We start from the raw sequence: 18337 nt of genomic DNA on the forward strand, positions 1-18337 counted from the left end.
TTGGCCAAGCCTCCAACAAAGCTTGGCTAAAATGGCTTCATTTCTATGCTTCATTGAAAAAAGCCCCAAACCTCCCAACTCTTTAGGCAAAGTAACAGTGCTCCACTTCACTATATGCATTCTCCTCCTTTCCTCTGTTGACCCCCAAATGAAATCCCTCATCATTTTGTCAATGGCATCACATACTTTGACTGGAAGGCTATGGCACTGCATGTAGTACTCGGTAATGGGAGCAGCAGTAGTCTTGGCAAGCACTAGTCTCCCAGCTTTAGACAGAACTTTAGATTTCCAACCAGCTAGCTTACTTTGGATTTTGTCCAAAATAAAATTAAAAGCAATACCAACTCTGCCTTTGTGGATGATGGGGAAGCCCAAATATTTACCAAGGTTGTTGGTAGCAATGATCCCCAATTTCCTGCATAAAGTCCTCCGCCTTCTAGCAGGAACATTAGAAGAGAAGAATATTCTAGATTTTCCATAGTTTACCTTCTGCCCAGCCAGGTTACAAAAGTTGTTAAGAACTTCCATTATAGAATTACAATTCTTAGTATTAGCCTTGGCAAAAAGCAGAATATCATCAGCAAAAAGGACATGGGAGAAGCTAGGCCCATTTCTAGAAGCTTTAACCATATCCCACTTCTTATCCTCACACATCTTGGTTATTTGAGCTCCAAAAAACTCCATGCATAAGAGGAAAAGATAGGGAGAAATGGGATCCCCTTGCCTTATTCCTCTTGAAGGGCAGAAGGTTGGAAGTTTACTTCCATTGAAGAGAAGGGAAGTAGATGACGTAGCCACACAACTTAAGATGAGCTTGATGATGTTTTCAGGAAACCCAAATTGTATAAGAATCATCCTGATAAAGCTCCATTCTAAGCGATCATATGCTTTCTCCAAGTCTATCTTCACCACCATATACCCATCTTTACCTCTTCTATTTCCAAGGGAATAAATAAGCTCTTGAGCAATGATTACATTATCTGAACCTCTCCTCCCTTCCAGAAAAGCAGCTTGCATGGGAGAAATAAGTCTAGGCAGAAGGGGTTTAATTCTTTGAACAAGGATTTTTGATACAATTTTATACACAGTGTTACATAGGCTAATAGGTCTAAAGTGGCTAACTGTCTCAGGTCCCAATTGCTTAGGAATCAAGGCTATCAGGGTTTGGTTAAGAAAATCTGGGATTTTTTGGTTGGCAAAAATTTGTTTCACTTCATTCCTCACAGATTCCCCAACCACTAGCCAGAACCTCTGGTAGAATCCAGCATGCATCCCATCATTTCCTATATATTTCAAAAGAGTAGTTATAGGTACACACTATGTATTAAAATTATGAAATTATATTTTTAAAACACGATTTCACCATTTTACAATTATAATTGAAATCGTGTTTTTAAAATAGGATTTTAGCTGGGCTATGTATAACAATGTATAACTCAGCATGTGCAACAATAATTATCATGTCAATAACTTTGTGGGAAAAGTTGGATATGACATAAATGAATTGTAAGTTTCAAACTAGAATACTACCTTTGGAGTTCAATTTTGGAATAATCAATCTCAGCAACCACCATAGTCTCTTCATGCCCTGAGGTTGCAATTATCTCACCAGACTGCATATTACCATTAAAAAAAAATTAAAAATCTAATGTTACATCTTTTATCTGTCATAAGGGAAGAAATTGAAGTGACTAAGTCCAAACTTTGATACCGGTCCAGCAAGAGTAGAGTGACCCCATATTGCATAGCTACCACTAGAATCTCGGGAGGGTGAGGAAGTAGCTACAAAGAACTGCCATCATAACAAAAAAGGCTTATAGTGAAATTGCATTTAGTCTGTAACAGAAAACTTTGAAATACTATGGATTTTTAAGTACCTGGTTATCTGCTGCTCTGAAAGTTAGGAAATAATTTGTATTTGTTAGTAAAGATAAATATTGCAGCTATAGCTGGATGTTATTGTTAGAGATATATTAGCTCATTAGCATAGGTCTAAGTCTAATTCTACTTTGTGTGCAAGCCAAGTCTCCTACTTGTACTAGAAGTCTATTAGTCTAGGGTTTAGTCTACTATATATACACATGTTATGATTCATTGTAACACAGGATTTGTACTACACTCTAATATATTATTAATGTAACCCTTTAGGGTTTCCTCCGTGGATGTAAGCCGTTAGGTTGAATCACGTAACCCTCGTGTGTTATTGTGTTTTATACTTTATGCTTTCGCTTCCGCATCTATACTAGCATATTCAACATGATGTATCAATACTAATATTTAACATGGTATCAGAGCCACCTTCCTGTGGCCATGGTTTTCTGTCCTTACGGTATATTTAAGAGCAATCTTTGTCTTCCTCGGTGTTTTTCTCCTCTGCGTTCATCTTCTTTGGCTTCCTACTACTGCCGTCAAAACTCTCCGGTATAGTCAAGCCACCGTTAGAAGTCGCATCAACACTGCAAGACCATTGCCTTCCTCAAACTACCGTCACAGAGCCAAACTTCATTCAAGGGATCTTCTCAACCTTATCAAATCTCAAGATTTCATCAAGCTTCCATCTTGAATTTGAGAGGGGGTATTAAAGATATATTAGCCCATTATCATAGGCCCAAGCCTAATTCTACTTTGTGTGCAAGCCAAGTCTCCTACTTGTACTAGAAGTCTATTAGTCTAGGGTTTAGTCTACTATATATACACATGTTATGATTCATTGTAATACAGGATTTGCACTACACTCTAATATATTATTAATGTAGCCCTTTAGGGTTTTCTCCGTGGATGTAAGCCGTTAGGCTAAACCACATAACTCTCGTGTGTTATTGTGTTTTATACTTTATGCTTTCGCTTCCGCATCTATACTAGCATATTCAACATGGTGTATTAATACTAATATTTAACAGTTATATACTCAATTCAAGGGGAAAAAACATTTGAGTTGAAGAAGCCTATATATTCTTATTGAGTAGTGCTAGGGACACACAAATTTTCACAAGTTTTTTCACAACTACCGACGTGCCAAGTTGTGTGATTGGAGCAGTATAAGCTTTACCACTTTTAATAGCACCGATCACACAATGCCACATCAACAATTGTAAAAAATTGTGTGCCTCTAGATTTATTGATTCTTACTGTGCTCTCTGCATCACTTCCCATAACAATTCACCAGAGCTAATGTTGAAGGCCCCAGGATAGCATATTATATCAGCACCTGCAGGCATTTACAATAAAGTCTCTGTCATACATATCATATGCGTAGTATACTAGATGACCAATATTTTTTCAACAAAATGGAGAACCTTTTGCTCTATATAATACAGCAAGTTGAGGGAAGCGTATATCATGACAGATTCCTACTCCAATGCGGCCAATGTCTGCATAGAACAATTGCTTATCTATTTTGAAAAAGTTGTTCATTAACCAGTAAAACTCAATGACTAATTTGTGTAAGCTTTTAGAGTATATTGTAATCTGATCGCAACAAAAGCTGGTGATTTTTTAGGTTGAAGTTTAAATTATATATACCTGTGTCCACAATGGTAGGTTTGTCTCCCGCAGCAAAGAAGTCAGATTCCTTGAGTGTAATATCTCCTGGAATGTCAATATCAAACAAATGCATCTGCAAAGAAAACGTTTGTTCTTTCAAAAGTTCTAAATGTGATAGTACGATTCAAATTTTCCAATACATGTTACATATGCTCCTAAAATCTTAAGCAAAATAGGTATGAATCTGTGCTTACTTTTCTATGCTTTGCTTTAAGCTTTCCGTCAGGTCCAAATACACAGCTAGTATTATACAATTGGCCATCACTGGATTCAGGCACAGATCCACCAACAATTGTGATTCCATGAGAACAAACAGCTTCGAATAACATGGAAAATGTTGGTGAGGCATCCTCATTCTCAAAATCCTTAGCGAATTTTGCAAAGTAGTCATTTGAATAAGGACAGTTCCACATTTCCTTCATTGAAAATAAGCAAATAAACAAGAATGATGTTAATTTGCAATGACATCTAACAGACTATTATTTCAAACCACATTGCTATTGCCAATTGCAACTACCACATGGGTAGCTAGGCAACTCACAGGTAAATCAACAAGCCTTGCGCCGCACTCTACAGCAGCTTTAATAGAATTACGAGCACAAGCCAGATTCTGATTCTTCTCTGATGTAACAGATAGCTGATTCTACTAGTGATAATTAAATAATTCTTCTATTCAGTTTTATTGTGAGGAAATGACTAGAACCGAAAAATTGATTGATGTATTCATTTGTTTTCTTGATAATTAAACACATATACCAACTATATTAGTATGTACTACATGCAATAATTTATAGTACATGTTCATATATAGACTAGCATATGAACTATTAAAATCATTTTTAAAAAATCCAGAGTGTTTGTGAGATATATAAAGTAACAAATTAAAAGGGTGCTAACTAAAGGACCAGAAGAACAAAATATAGGACAATATTTGAAGTAAAAAAAAAAGAACCAAATTTTTGTAATATTACTGGGTACTTTTAGTTGTTCTGAGGCAGCAAGCATGGTGTGCTCTATGGAGCTTGGTGTAGAAGATGCCATCATTGCATTCACACACCAAGACTGAGCTGATGCTATTTAGGCAAAAGAAAGTTCTAGTACCAATAATTCTCAAAGTTTGTGTTTTTGTTTTTCTCTATAGTCAACGGGCCTATCTATTCTGCGCATGCATGTATGCATGCCATGTTTGCGAGTTGTCGTCTTATAAGGTCGTAATTCCCTACTCCCTAGCTCAGAGAAGTAACTGAGAATTTGCTTTAAGCCAGACTGAACTAATTAATAGGAAAATTTATTATTCTGTATTCTCAATTTCTCAGTCTATAGTGACTTGGTACCTTCTTTTTTTTTTTCCTTTTTTCTCTCAGATAAATGATTAATTTTATCATGAATTTAATTATTTAATGGAACTTATAATATGTAGAAAGAGGAAGTATCAAATAGCTGTCCTCCCAGTCCTAGAGCACTGCGAATAACTGGTTTAGCCACTGTAAAATCGTTTGGTCCTGAATAATATATGATATATAATAGATTAATAGGGCTGATGGAGTCGGAAATTTTTTTTTCAGAAGATTAACATGTGCTGGTGTATGGTTGTGATGAGTGATCACACTATAAGATGATGTACCTTCTTATACTCTATTATATCCACTTGGTAGATGATGTTGTTTCAATAAAATATGAGTGAATTAATCAATATTTTTATTAGTTTTTTTTTTTTTTTGAGAAACTTATTTTTATTAATTAGGTTTTATTAAACAATTATATTTTTTAAATGAGTCCAAATCTTCTATCACATTTTTCCTGCTCCACTTTACACTCCACGAGTAAGATTTTGCCACTTGTCCATCTAATTGAGTTAATACTAATTTTCTACCTTCTCTTATTAAAATTTCCTAAAATAAATAAATAACCGTACATATTCCCACTGGCCAGCACCAAATTGCCGACATAATCAATGGCCAAACACCACTACCAAATTCACCCAGTCCAATTTGTGGTACATCGGAAAAAAATGAAGATTACATGAAGATCTCCAAATAGCCAAAGCCATATCAGTATATCACACATATTTAATGGCTACTAAACAACACCGAAGCTAGAGATTTTCAATTTGGCCCATCTTCAAACAACTTCTCATAACTTTTGAGCATAAATTAAACCCAATTATCTTATTCCCACCTCTATATTTATCAAAATCCCCAATAGCAAAACAATTTCAAGCAATCGGACTACAATTTCTAACCAAAATCGGTATTTGAAAGTCAAGTACAAGAATTAAGTCACGGCATCTAAATTTTCTCAATGCAATAATACCTCTCAACGGTAATCTAAAATAGGACTTTTACTTTGTTTCCTCTCCTCAGTTTTCACTAGAACTAAACACGTAAACTAATACCCACTTATGGATCTGAAGACAAGGTGGCATGGTGTGTATTTGGTGGCGGTGTATGGCTGTGACTTGGGTGGAGTATGGTTGTGACTGGCGCTATTAATGACTTTAGCGATCTTTTGCAAGTGTCATCAGCAAAGGTTGACGTTGGTGGACCGGAATTGTTGGCTGGTAGGGATGTGTTGTGTTTTCTCTTTTAATTTTTTATTTAATTTAGGAAACTTAAATAAGAAAAAGCAGAAAATTAGTATTTAATTAAATGGATAGACATGTAACAAGTTTTTATTTATGAAGTATAAAGTGAAACAGAAAGGGTAAAACAGAAAATTTGGACTCGCTTCACAAACACAATGCACCATTTTTTTTCAAACTCAAAGGCAACATTCATTATATGAAAAAACTAGAAGTTTCCAACAAAAAACATGCTAGGTTGATAACTCTTCACCCAGGAAATAAATAAAGAGACATACAAAAGTAACAAAACTTTTGACTAAAAAAAAAATCCTATAAAAGGAAAAAAAAAAACTTTTTTTTTTTATTCAAGGTTAGAAATTGACGCACCAAGACAACAATTAAGCAAAACCCAACAACGAAAAGAAAGCAAAACCAAATAGGCAGAAGAATTCGAAAAGAAATTTCTCAAAAATATTTTTTATGAATATATTATATAGAGCATTTAAAAAATTAAACTCTTTTTTTTTTAATAATACACCATAATTCTCCTAATAAATTGGAATAATAAATATATAACCACTCTAAAGAATTAAATCCGATAGTAAATAGAAACAAAGTAACAAACAAGGCCGCGTGATAATAAAACCCTAGAAACCAAAAAAAAAAAAAAAACCCTAAAACTAAAAGCCGTCCTTGTCCTCCATGGATGCCTTGGAGTTGGATAGCCAGATAATTCAGGAAGGCCATGATGGCACTAGGCTTGCCGAGGTTTGTCACATTGACAACCTCATAGAAGAAGTGTTGGTTGAAATACTCTGTAGGCTTTCTTTGAAGCGTGTTCATCAATGCAAGTGTGTGTCCAAGCATTGGCAATCTTTGATTTCCAGTCCTGACTTCATCAACTGGTACGTAAACTATAAACCACACAACTCGCTCTCACACTTCTCTTTGATTTCACAAAGCAAACGGCCCAAGAAAGATGGTTGGCTTCATCGCATTAAATATTACAAAGAACATCGTCGTGACATTCTTGTTATTTCTGTGGAAAAAGTATTCAAATCCAGAGGTTTCTCTTTCAAGTTCCTACCTGTACAACCTGTTTGTTTATTGGGGTTTTGCAATGGGTTAGTTTTATGCTCAAATGGTGATAAGAACATGTTCTTCGTATGTAATCCTCAAACAATGCAATGGGTTCAACTTCCTCGTCTTTGCTCTTGGTATAAGGCTGAGAGTAATGAAACCCTTGTAGGGTTTATGTCTGATTATTACTATGACAAAGAGGGAGCACAGTTCGGAAGTAATACTTGGTGCAAGGTTGTGTTTATTAACAAACATGAATTGGATTATAGTAATCTAATAAATGTTAATATATTTTCATCAGAGACAGGACAATGGTTTAAGAAAGTCGTGTCGTGCCAACGTTTTTTTACTTTTGATTTTAACCGTTGTTCTTCTTCTTCCACAATATGCAATGGAATTCAGCATTGGTTAGACCCCAGGTATGGCTTTATTTCATATGATCTGTGCAATAATGCTGATTGCTTTGGTTTCATTCATCTGCCTTATGAAAAGCACTTTGACATGGAATGTGATCCTAGCTTTGGAGTGTGTCAAGGGTGTCTAATGGTATCTGTGTATGAGGAAGTTGATATTTTGAGGGTTTGGACACTTAGGGATTATTACAAAGGTGAATGGCAATTGGAGCACAGGATTGATAATCTTAGTGATCTTGTTGATCTGCCAGCACAAGTGTTCGAACATGGATTTGAATTTGAAGTAACTTTCAGTCCAGTTGATGATAATGAATGGTATTTATCGATTTTCAACACCAAATACAAGACAGACGCGGCCATATCTTCTTACAAAATTAAGAATGAGAACTTTGAACTGTTTTGGCGGTCACGTTGGGGGTCAGGCAATCAATTGGATAGGGTGTTCCCATTCGTGCTGCCATGCTGGCCAACACCAATTCCTAAATTCAAGCCATACCGAAACCTCCTACTAGATGAATTGCATGATTTTGGAGAAATTATACAGTCACCTGGTAAACAACGTCACTTGTCCACCATTCCACTAAAAAACTCTCACTTGTTTAAAATTACTAAGTCAGTAATCAATTTTTGTTAAAAAAAAAAAATTAACTCAACAATTTTAAACATATGAGAATTTTTAAGTGAAATGGTGAACCACATCACTTGTATCCACCATGAGGACCTTATAATTTCTCGTGATCTTGGTCTATAATCTGTTGAGACTATTGGCAATGATGATACAATTAGTTATTTCAAGTGCCATAATTTGTTTAGCTATCTTGCTCCATCGTGTGTACTTAATTTTCTAAATTTATTCATTTTATATATATATATATATATATATATATATATAACTACTTGGGCAGTACAAACTGAATTTATGTATTGCTGCCTTTATCCATGTTCATTGCTTTCTTTTCATCATGCCCCATAACAGTTACATCACATGTATTTCTTTCGCAATGTTGAGAAAAGAGATGAATGAACTCAAAGCTTTTGTGCTTTAGCCAACAATTTTAAATTGATTTGTAGAAAATTCTTTTTTGAGAAAGAATATGTAGAAAATTCAATAGCCAATTTTATGCTTGCAAACCTTTTAGTAGCTACTAGCTATTGCATATGGGTAATATCCAACCTGCTGTTACTTATCAAAAATATCCCGCCTGTTATTATTGTAACTGGGTGGGTCATACTTTGTGCACCATTACATGTTCTCCATGTTTTTCCACTTAGAATCAGTTATCAAAATTTTCTACCAGCAACAAAAGCCTCGCTAACCCAAAATATCAAAAATGGAGTGAGACAAAATAATAGTAAATATATAACTTCAGTAAAAGTAGTAAAAATTATTGGACCTTATATATGTGACCAATCTTGACTAATTTGTTAAGGATTCATAGCCAACCTCAAAACTATTGAACTAAAGTTTATTTGTTGTTGTTGCAAAAGCCTCTTATCCCAATACATCAGCCAATAGTGAATGCATTTGCAGGGTTGTGAAGATAATTAGTAGTTAGTTAGTGGATATGTGACCAAAGGAGCATATCTAATGATATAATAATGTTTTCTTTTCATAATATAATTCAGCAAACTAAACTATTTCCATGTTTTGTTGTATTCTAAGGGTGATAGCAGGATAAGGCCGGTGAAGACTTACGCTTGCGCAGAGAACTTTTTGTTGTAGGTAAAATGACTAGTTGTTTGACATATGTGAGATTATTTGTTGGTTTAGCCAGTGGTAACCATTTTAGGTTTGTTGCAATCAAACTTAATGTTAGGTGGTGTGAAATTTTTCATTACATACGATGAAATGTATTACTACATATCTTCCTCTCACATAAAAATGTGGTTTTTATAGACTGGTAAGTCTGTATATGAATTCCACTTTCATATGAGAGAGAAACATAGCACACTAGGTGTATACATAGTTATTTCTCCATCACTAATAAAGGGGGAGGGGGTTCAATTTTAAAGTTTCATGCATGCTAAATAATCTAAGCAATAGGCACCACAAGGAGAAACAAGCCTTCCATTTAGTACGATAATTTCCATGACTAAGAAGAGAAAATTACAACTGCTTCAGATATATACTCATTTCCCACCAATTTGGTGAGAGCTTGCTCGGAGGAAAACATTCCATCAAAGACAATGTGACAGAAAATCATGTAATTTGAGACAAACACAACAAAAGACAATTAAATATCCAGAGAAAATTCAGAACCCCTAAACAAAATAAAAACCATTTCATCAGCATGCATTCAGTGACATGAAGTTGCTAAAAATTTCTCTTTGTCCGGGAAATAAGCTTAAATTTTTCTTCAGCTTCAACCTGCTGGCGAACGTCAGTTTTTGATGCCCGGTCTGGATGAAATTTTAACACGGCTTGTTTGTAAGCTGTTTGCACCTAAAAGTAAGAAATAATTAATATTAAACAGGAAAAGTTTTATGTAATAAGTTGTAGCTGTGGCATATATAATGAGAATTAAACCAAACTCAAACCCATACAATTCAAATACGCCAAATTCCTATACAAGTGTTGTAGTCATTTTTGTTCTATTGGTGTAGAAAAATGCATAGACTCCTATGATACTTACAGTGGATTCTAGTTCAATTATTTTTTGCAACATAAAAGTGTACTATCAATTTTGCTACTAGAGATTTACAAACTAACATGATAATAAAACTAACATGATAATAAATGTGATTGGTGACCATGTCAACAACATAATCAATAAGTTTCTTAATTATTATTGTTATAATTATTTTTCTGTATTTAAAAGTTGACACATCAATTTAGAAGGTTTAGTTAGTAAATTTTTACTACCCCTTAGAAGGTTCCATTAAATATGTGATTCCATTAACTTGTACGCATTGCAAGACTTCAGCTTGCATATTTACCTATGCCTTTTTTTGTTGGAAAATCAAGCATAATTACATTAGCCTTTTTGTATGTATGATATCTATATATCTATGAATGTATGTGTGTGTATATATATATATATATATATATATATAGTATGTATGTGTGTGTGTATATATATATATATATATATATTTCCAACTAACCTCATGTGGCAGGGGATCAGAATCACCACCAAGTTTGATTCCTAAGCCCCAAAGCAATGTGGCCATATCCGAGGTTTCCAATTTATCAAGCTCCTTCCTTATTTCAACACGAAGTTGCTCTTTCAAGTTCATATTTTCCTCATCCTTGATTTGCCATCATTAAGTTGCTCTTTCAAGTTCATATTTTCCTCATCCTTGATTTGCCATCATTTAGCAGATGGGGGAAAAACATAGTAGTTAGTAAACGAGCAATGTTGGAAACTTTAAGTCATGTCTTGCAAAAGTTTGAGAAGGAAATATATAAACAACAGGAAAATACAGCACAAAGACACAAAATTGGATTTAAGAGCTAAACCAAAGCTGACTATGGGAAAGTAGCCTTGCAAAATGAAGATACAATTGTTAAAATATATTATCACTATCTTCATGTCTTGCATGTCTAGATTCAATATTCTGATATTCTATGTTTTTTTGAGAATCATTCAATATTCTAATACCACTGTATTAGCATGCATACTACACCTTGCATTACTCCTATACTTTGTATTGTATTTCCATACCATTAGACCTCGGTTTTTAAGCTTATATAAAGTCCCCTATGTACAATTTAGATGTGTTAATATTTAATCTGAACCTTCTTTGTGGTCTTTCTCACTTCCTCCACACGTTGCTTTTACCTCCTCTGCATGTCCACCAAATGCCTTTCATCTCTTTTTCTCCTACGTAGCCTCTTTTCCTCTTCTGCCTGTAAAAGAAAAAACTATTTCAGTCCCAAACAAAGGAAATTAATTATTAAGAGCATTTAATGAAATCCGTTCATATCAACATTTAGTCTATTAATTAACATATTTCCAATGTAGAGAGAAAAGGGGGGAAGAACACTTCTGAAAGTGTAAGGTTTAAGTTGGAATCACACTATATATATAGAGTTTAAAATGTAATATGGCACAATTTTGTGTCTTTAGTATGTTTGGGAGACTGATACATTGTTGGTCCACTTTATAACAGCTTAAGCCTTTGGGACTGCTTTCCAATTACTGAAAGACAGAAAGCAAATCATAACCATGCTTCTGAATTATACCTGAATTTGTAACTGTCGCAGCATAGATGCCCATTCTTCTTCTATTGCTCTCTTGTATTCATCAGTCTCCTTGTGCTTTTCTCGTTCACTAATAAAATCTCTTTGAATTGAGGGAGTAAAATCCTTGATTTGGCATGGAAACTTGTAAGTCATGTCTTGCTAAACTTTTGAAGGAAATATATAAACAACAAATACAACACAGACAAAATATGAGGCAAAGTTAATCAAAGATGACTAAGGTAAAGTTGCCTTGCAAAATGAAGATTCATATGTTAGGACATATTATGATCCAAGGGCTCAAATCCATTGTCCTATCTAGCCAAATTCAATGTTTTCTTACCACTGTACTAGCATGCGCATACTATATCTATCTTTTGTATTGTATTTCGGTACTATAATACCTAGGCTTTAAAGCCTGTATTTAAGGACCTTGTACAATTTAGACATGTAACACAATTATTGCATTCAGTTCTTACAATAATACATCTAGAAGACAGAATATTAAATAAACCTTCTTTTGGGTCTCTCTCACTTCTTCCGCACATTGCTTTCGCCTTCTCTGCAAGTCCGTCAAACACCTTTCATCTCTTCTTCTCTTACGCAGCCTCTATGCCTCTTCTTCCTGTATAAGCACAGTCATATAAAAGTCCACTAAATAATTTTGTTTATTAAGTACATTTAACAAAATCGGTTCTTATCAACATTAAGCATATTAAGTATTAACATCTTTCCAATGCACGGCAAAAAATTTGAAACTTCAGAAAGTGTGAGTTTCAACTTAAAGTTGCCCTTAAACTATAGAGCTTAAAATGTGATGTAACCACAATTTTTTATCTTTAGTGTGTTTGTGAGCTTCATACATTGTTGGTCTACTTCCTAATAACAGCTTAAGCTAGATACAATGAATCTGAATGTGCAGATCAAGCAATCCAAGATAATAGTACACACTAAAAAGGAACACCACATATTCTATACAAGCAGATAATAGTAAACAACAGCTGGCTGCTTGTAGAGAGGTAAGTGAAGGAAGATACAGCCACTAACTGAAATTGCTGCTCACATCATATAAAATGATTAGATGTTATCCTGGGTCATAGGTTTTAAATTTCTACATATTTGATAGAAATTTTCTACAAAACCAGTTGAGGATACCGAAAGAATACCTTGGGAAAAAGTTTTCAATCATGCAACTACATGGAAAAGGATCATATCTCCATTCAAAAGGATCAATTTTATAGTTAGGGTATTTAAAATTTTAAATGATGTGGCACCAGGTATCTCTGTTAGATACAAGAAATTATATCATCTTAAATTGAATTAATGTAGAAGAAAACCTGAATATGTAGCTGTTGCTGCCTTGATGCCCATTCTTCTTCCATTGCTCGCTTGTATTCATCAGTCTCCTTGATCATTTCTCGTTCACTAATTAAAATTCTTTGACCCGTGGGATTAACATCCCCATCTTCATCAGCAACTAATGGATCAAATCCATCATCACGTGTCTCCTTTTCTTCCGCCAAATGTGTTTCATTACACCTACTGTTGCATAAAGATATTTGTTCAGAAAATGCTTTTTCCTTGGTTGTATCTAACTTTCCTTCCAAAGGGGAGTTGCAAAAGGAAGATTCTTCAAGAACAAGCACATCGTTGTATTTGTCATGGTCACTAGGATGAGTTACACTACCATAGTTAGATGATCCGGAATTTGACACAACCCTACCCTTCTCATTACAAGAATTGTAACTCCGTGCCTGATGAAACTCATCATCTTTGCTCCTCCATCAAAATTAGTATGTACCAAGATAAACTTGCTATTAAAATTAACCTGTGAACTTTGGGAACTATATTTTCAATGCAAATACCATTAACCTCTTCTTTATTGCCAAGTGTTTCATCAACTTCAAGACCAGCACATGTTTCACCTTCTTGGAGATCTATAGCAGTTGGTATAAAACCCCTTTGTGGACTTTCATCTTCTGTGCAAAAATCATTGCCACCACCATGAACATGATTGGAATTCTGCCTTTCAAAGCTGAGAGCCATAAGGTTATTGTTTTTTACTGCTCTCTGTGTGTTTCTTAAGACGAAAAAATATTTGAGAATAGTCAACACTCCATACAATGGAAGTGTGGTTCTATTTCCTTATATAACAACAGGTTTACATCATATATAGAAAGCAATTTGTACATGGAAAGATTCTAGAATAAATGCAGAATGTATTCCAAAAGAAATTGCAGAGAACAAAGTTAGCCCTCGGGCTTGATATTTGGATTTGGGAGGCAATCTGTCATGCTTTATCTTTGGTAATTCAACTCCTTGATTTAAGGACTGAGGCTGAGAATTTGGCTTGTGTTTGTTACCATATTGGAATTGAGGCTGCAACCCTTTATGATCCAAATTTCGCTGTTTGTGTTAATCTGATTTTCTGCTCTGATAGGTACAACAGAAAGCTCATGTAAACTTATAAAGAGCACTCTTGGAACTTAGAAAGTCATGTTGTAGTTAATGTTATCCGTGGTTGGCATAAACGAGAATCCTGGTCAATGTCCTATGTGTGTTTTCCAAGTCTTTATCACTGTAAAGAGCAAACAAAAAGTTAAGGAACTTGAATAACCAAAAGACATACAATTGAATTTAATACTCCATTAAAAAACCTGTTCAATTCACTTTTTATAATTTAAAAAGACAAGCAAGCGCAAGAACTTGGTAGATACAGCCATTTAAGAGTAATTCCAACAATTTTAACCTTTTCAAAGAAACTAGATGCTTCTGGCCCCCTCATTCCCAGCTAAAAATTTTGCATAATTTTACAAGGACAAACTATTTTACAAATTATTGATGTGACAAATTTTTTTTTGGTTCTCGTCTAAACCCACTACTAACATTAGTTTTTTACTTACCAATAATCACCTACTACATCTACATCAATGATTTGTAGAAAAGTTTATAAAATAGTTTATGCCTTTAGTATTTTCCTACTAATACAAGTGTAAATGGATTTGAATTTTTCTAGTCTAAATGGTACACAGTTGTTGTTGCCTTGTTGGCTATTTATTAACATAGCAAATATTCCATATGCACATAAGAGAGTTTGAATTTACCAAATGAAAGGGATTTGAATTACAAATGACTCTATTTCTAATGGCTAATGCTATCATTTATCTTACCTCCAACTATAGGACTCTTTTTTAATTCGAATTTCTCACCATATCACAACCAGCATGAGTTTGTTTTTCAGTTGAATAACAATTCTTATCCATAACAATTGATTAGTGTTAATTTTATTCTATAAGAAAGTCTAAAATTATATCACTAATAATTTATCTATACTATTAATAACAAGATTATTTGTTTGGGTAAGATTTCCTATTTGAGTTTTATCATTTTGCGTATTAAAATATCCTGACACAAATTCTTAAACTCTCAAAATTAACCCTATTTTTTAGTTAAATAATTTTAAATATAAAAACACAAACCGGTTAAAATAGTAATTTACTAATTTTTTTAAAAGTTCTTAATTTTTAGGCTTTCAGACAATTATCAACTCTCACCTACAAAAATATCCTAAATGTTATAACACTTTCTCTATCTCACTTTTAAACATTATTTTACTAAACCCAAAATAAATAAATAAAATAAAAAAGAGCTTCATCTTACTTTTAAACATTATTTCACTAAGTCCAAAATTAAAAAAAAAAAAAAAAAAAAAAAGATCCTCATTGCACACGCAAAGCATTTATAATGAGTTTAGTTAAATATAAATATATATCACTAACTTAAATTAATTAGACATTCACAAATTACAATGAACAAATACATTTTTTGTAGCACATGATCATGCTGAGCTATAAAGTACACAAATTGTATATTGAATTGTGTTTACAATATTATTTTAACTATTGTACTTAGTATGAATGTAATAGTAATTTTTTGTACGGACGACCCCCCCCCCCCCCCCACCAAAAAAACACCACCCTTCCCAATCCATGACCCACTCGATCCTGTCAATTGACCCATCAACACAACCCATCTCGTTTTGTTTACTTATGCTAAATTACATCATATTTCTCTCAAAAAAAAACTACATCATATTAAGATTTATTATATACCCCATCTCGTTCTGTTTACTTATGCTAAATTACATCATATTTCTCTCTCAAAAAAAAAAAAAAAAATTACATCATATTAAGATTTATTATATACAACTCTATCAATAATTTTTTATGCACTATTGATATAGTAATTCTTTTTAATTCTTTTAGATTAACAAAAATATATCATCTATATATGTATACTTGACATTAAAACTTGATTATGTAATGCAGTTTTTATAATCAAGCATTTTGTAGCATCAAGTGTTATAAGTTGTAACAAACAGATTTCCATTGACAGTATGAAATCAATAGAAACCAATTTATCCTAGCTAGATATTTGTGGCGAGGCAAACCAATTCCTGTTGTTTGGTTTTTATCAAGAAAATTGTTCATATATTGGCAGTGTTAAGTGATTTTTTTTTTTTTTTTTTTTTTTTGGGGGAGAAAAAACAATAAGTGATGCTAAGCTGTCTATTTGAAGCAAAATAAATAAATAAATAGATGGTTTTGAAATGAGAAATTGACCAAATTGGACCAAATTAAATCTAAATGGACTAAAGTGGACCGAATAGACTGAATGGGCCAAAATGGATTGAAATGCTACACTAATATGGCTCAAATGGAACTTAGCAACAATATATTTTTAGCTTCAACTTTTAGATATTATATAGATTTGATGGAACAAACTCAACTCAACTACTATTTTTGGTTGCAATATGTGCAGTGGCGGAGCCACACACAAAGGTGGGGGGGCCAAGGCCCCCCCAAAATTTTAAAAAATTAATTTATAGTATGTATATTATTTACATTTTAAAAAATGTAGCATGTAAAAATTGAAGTTGGTCCCCCCAAATTTTGAGTTATTTCAACGATGCTCTTAAAAGAAAAAGAAATTATATTAAAATCATATAATTTAAGAGGTTTAACAAATTAAATTATGTAGAAAATGATAAATTTTTGTACATGTCTAATAGAAGAAATACATGACTTTTATATACTAATTAAAATTTAGAAAATGATAAATTCTCTTAGTAAATTAATTTATATACATGTGTGTGTAGAGGTTTGTCTTAACTAATATATTAGCATTACAACTTGGCCCTCCCAAACCAAAATTTCTGGCTCCGCCCCTGAATATGTGGGTCATGGAGAATGATTTGAGTGTCCATTTAGCATTGAATTACAAGTTAGTTTCTTTTTTTCTTTTAAATTTTATGTACAACTTTTTAAAACTTAGATTTTTTTTTTCCTTACGTTTTCTCACTTTTTCAAAATACAAGTATATTAGTACACTTTCGGGGAAAATGGGTTTTTGCCCTTATTTTGTAAAAAATCTAGCACAATGTCCCTGTTTTGAAACTATTAAACACCGTGTCCCTATTTGGAAACTCGATTTTAAAAAAATCAAGTTACAGGTGGGACTCGACATTTCTATTCATATTTTATCACTTAATTTTTTTTAAAAAAATTATGTGAAACTTGACTTTGCTAAAGTCGAGTTTCAATTAAAAATTTAAATTTAACTCGATTTTGAGGATATCAAGTTTTATACGGAACTCGATTTTGTTAAAATCGAGTTTTAAAAATAAGAATACAATGCTTAATAGTTTCAAAAAATGGACATTGTGCTAGATTTTTTACAAAATAAGGGCAAAATCCCATTTTCCCCATGCACTTTCAACAAAAAGCTAAATAAAATATTCTAAAACAAATACTGATCATCCTAATTCCTAAGGGCTAAGGGCATTTATTTAGTTACTACAGCAACTTAACTAGTTGGGTACATTCAATTATTAGCTGCAAAATAAACATTAAAAAAAAAAATACTTTGTCAATAATTCATTGCTTTACACACATAAATTCATTGTAATTATTTATTCCCTCCTTCCCAAATTATTAATCCTCTATTTCATTTTGGGATGTCCCAAATTCCTCTTTGAAAAATCAATAAATAAATTTCATAACTTACCTTTTACTTTATTTATAAATTGAATACCCTTTTACTTTATTTATAAATTGAATATCCTTAGGCCTTATTTTGCTGGAGTTTAAGTAAATAAAGTTAATTTTGGAAACTTGTATCTCAACCTATTAAATGATTTTTATTTTTTTTTTAATTTTGGAGTTTCTACTTTGTAATACTTTTCTTAATATTTGTCATTTTTTTAAAAAGATTTTTGTTCATGGATGCTCACACTATAATGGGGAGTGGAAAAGGTTGCGACAATTCCAGCTTTTGGAGTTTGAAAAGACAAAAATAGTTCTTTTGATTCATGTTGCTTTCTCCCAATTGTCACTTACGTTATGGTCTCACCATTCTTTAGTAGCCGTTATCTTCTATTGCCTCCATTTGATCTTTAGTTGTTGTAATTTTGTTGTTCAATTGTACCATTCTTTAGTTTTTTTTTTTTTTTTTGGTAAACCCATTCTATAGTATTTGTTGTATAGCAGAAGTTAC

General features: G+C 33.0%; 2 protein-coding genes across 3 annotated transcripts; both read right to left on the reverse strand.

The window, feature by feature from the left end:
• Nucleotides 1-1526: 1526 nt before the first annotated feature.
• LOC115989886 (omega-amidase, chloroplastic-like) lies at nt 1527-4584 on the reverse strand. The gene is made up of 9 exons (XM_031113761.1): nt 4522-4584; nt 4085-4186; nt 3738-3959; nt 3523-3616; nt 3297-3371; nt 3130-3208; nt 1878-1893; nt 1712-1792; nt 1527-1613 (listed from the first exon to the last, which is right to left on the reverse strand). The coding sequence occupies exons 1-9, from the start codon at nt 4582-4584 to the stop codon at nt 1527-1529; spliced, it is 819 nt and encodes a 272-aa protein (XP_030969621.1).
• Nucleotides 4585-9891: 5307 nt separating this feature from the next.
• On the reverse strand, nt 9892-12055 carry LOC115989233. 2 transcript variants are annotated; one of them, XR_004091847.1, is made up of 4 exons: nt 11786-12055; nt 11339-11449; nt 10705-10898; nt 9892-10042 (listed from the first exon to the last, which is right to left on the reverse strand). XR_004091847.1 is itself a non-coding variant. In XM_031112901.1 (2 exons), the coding sequence occupies exons 1-2, from the start codon at nt 10834-10836 to the stop codon at nt 9914-9916; spliced, it is 261 nt and encodes an 86-aa protein (XP_030968761.1). In that variant the 5' UTR covers nt 10837-10985; the 3' UTR covers nt 9892-9913. The 2 variants fall into 2 exon arrangements, 1 of the variants encoding a protein (XP_030968761.1); XM_031112901.1 differs by lacking the exons at nt 11339-11449; nt 11786-12055 and having other exon boundaries at nt 10705-10985.
• Between the last annotated feature and the right edge of the window lie 6282 nt (nt 12056-18337).

This window comes from Quercus lobata, chromosome 5 (genome assembly GCF_001633185.2).
Source record: "Quercus lobata isolate SW786 chromosome 5, ValleyOak3.0 Primary Assembly, whole genome shotgun sequence".
NCBI lineage: Eukaryota > Viridiplantae > Streptophyta > Magnoliopsida > Fagales > Fagaceae > Quercus > Quercus lobata.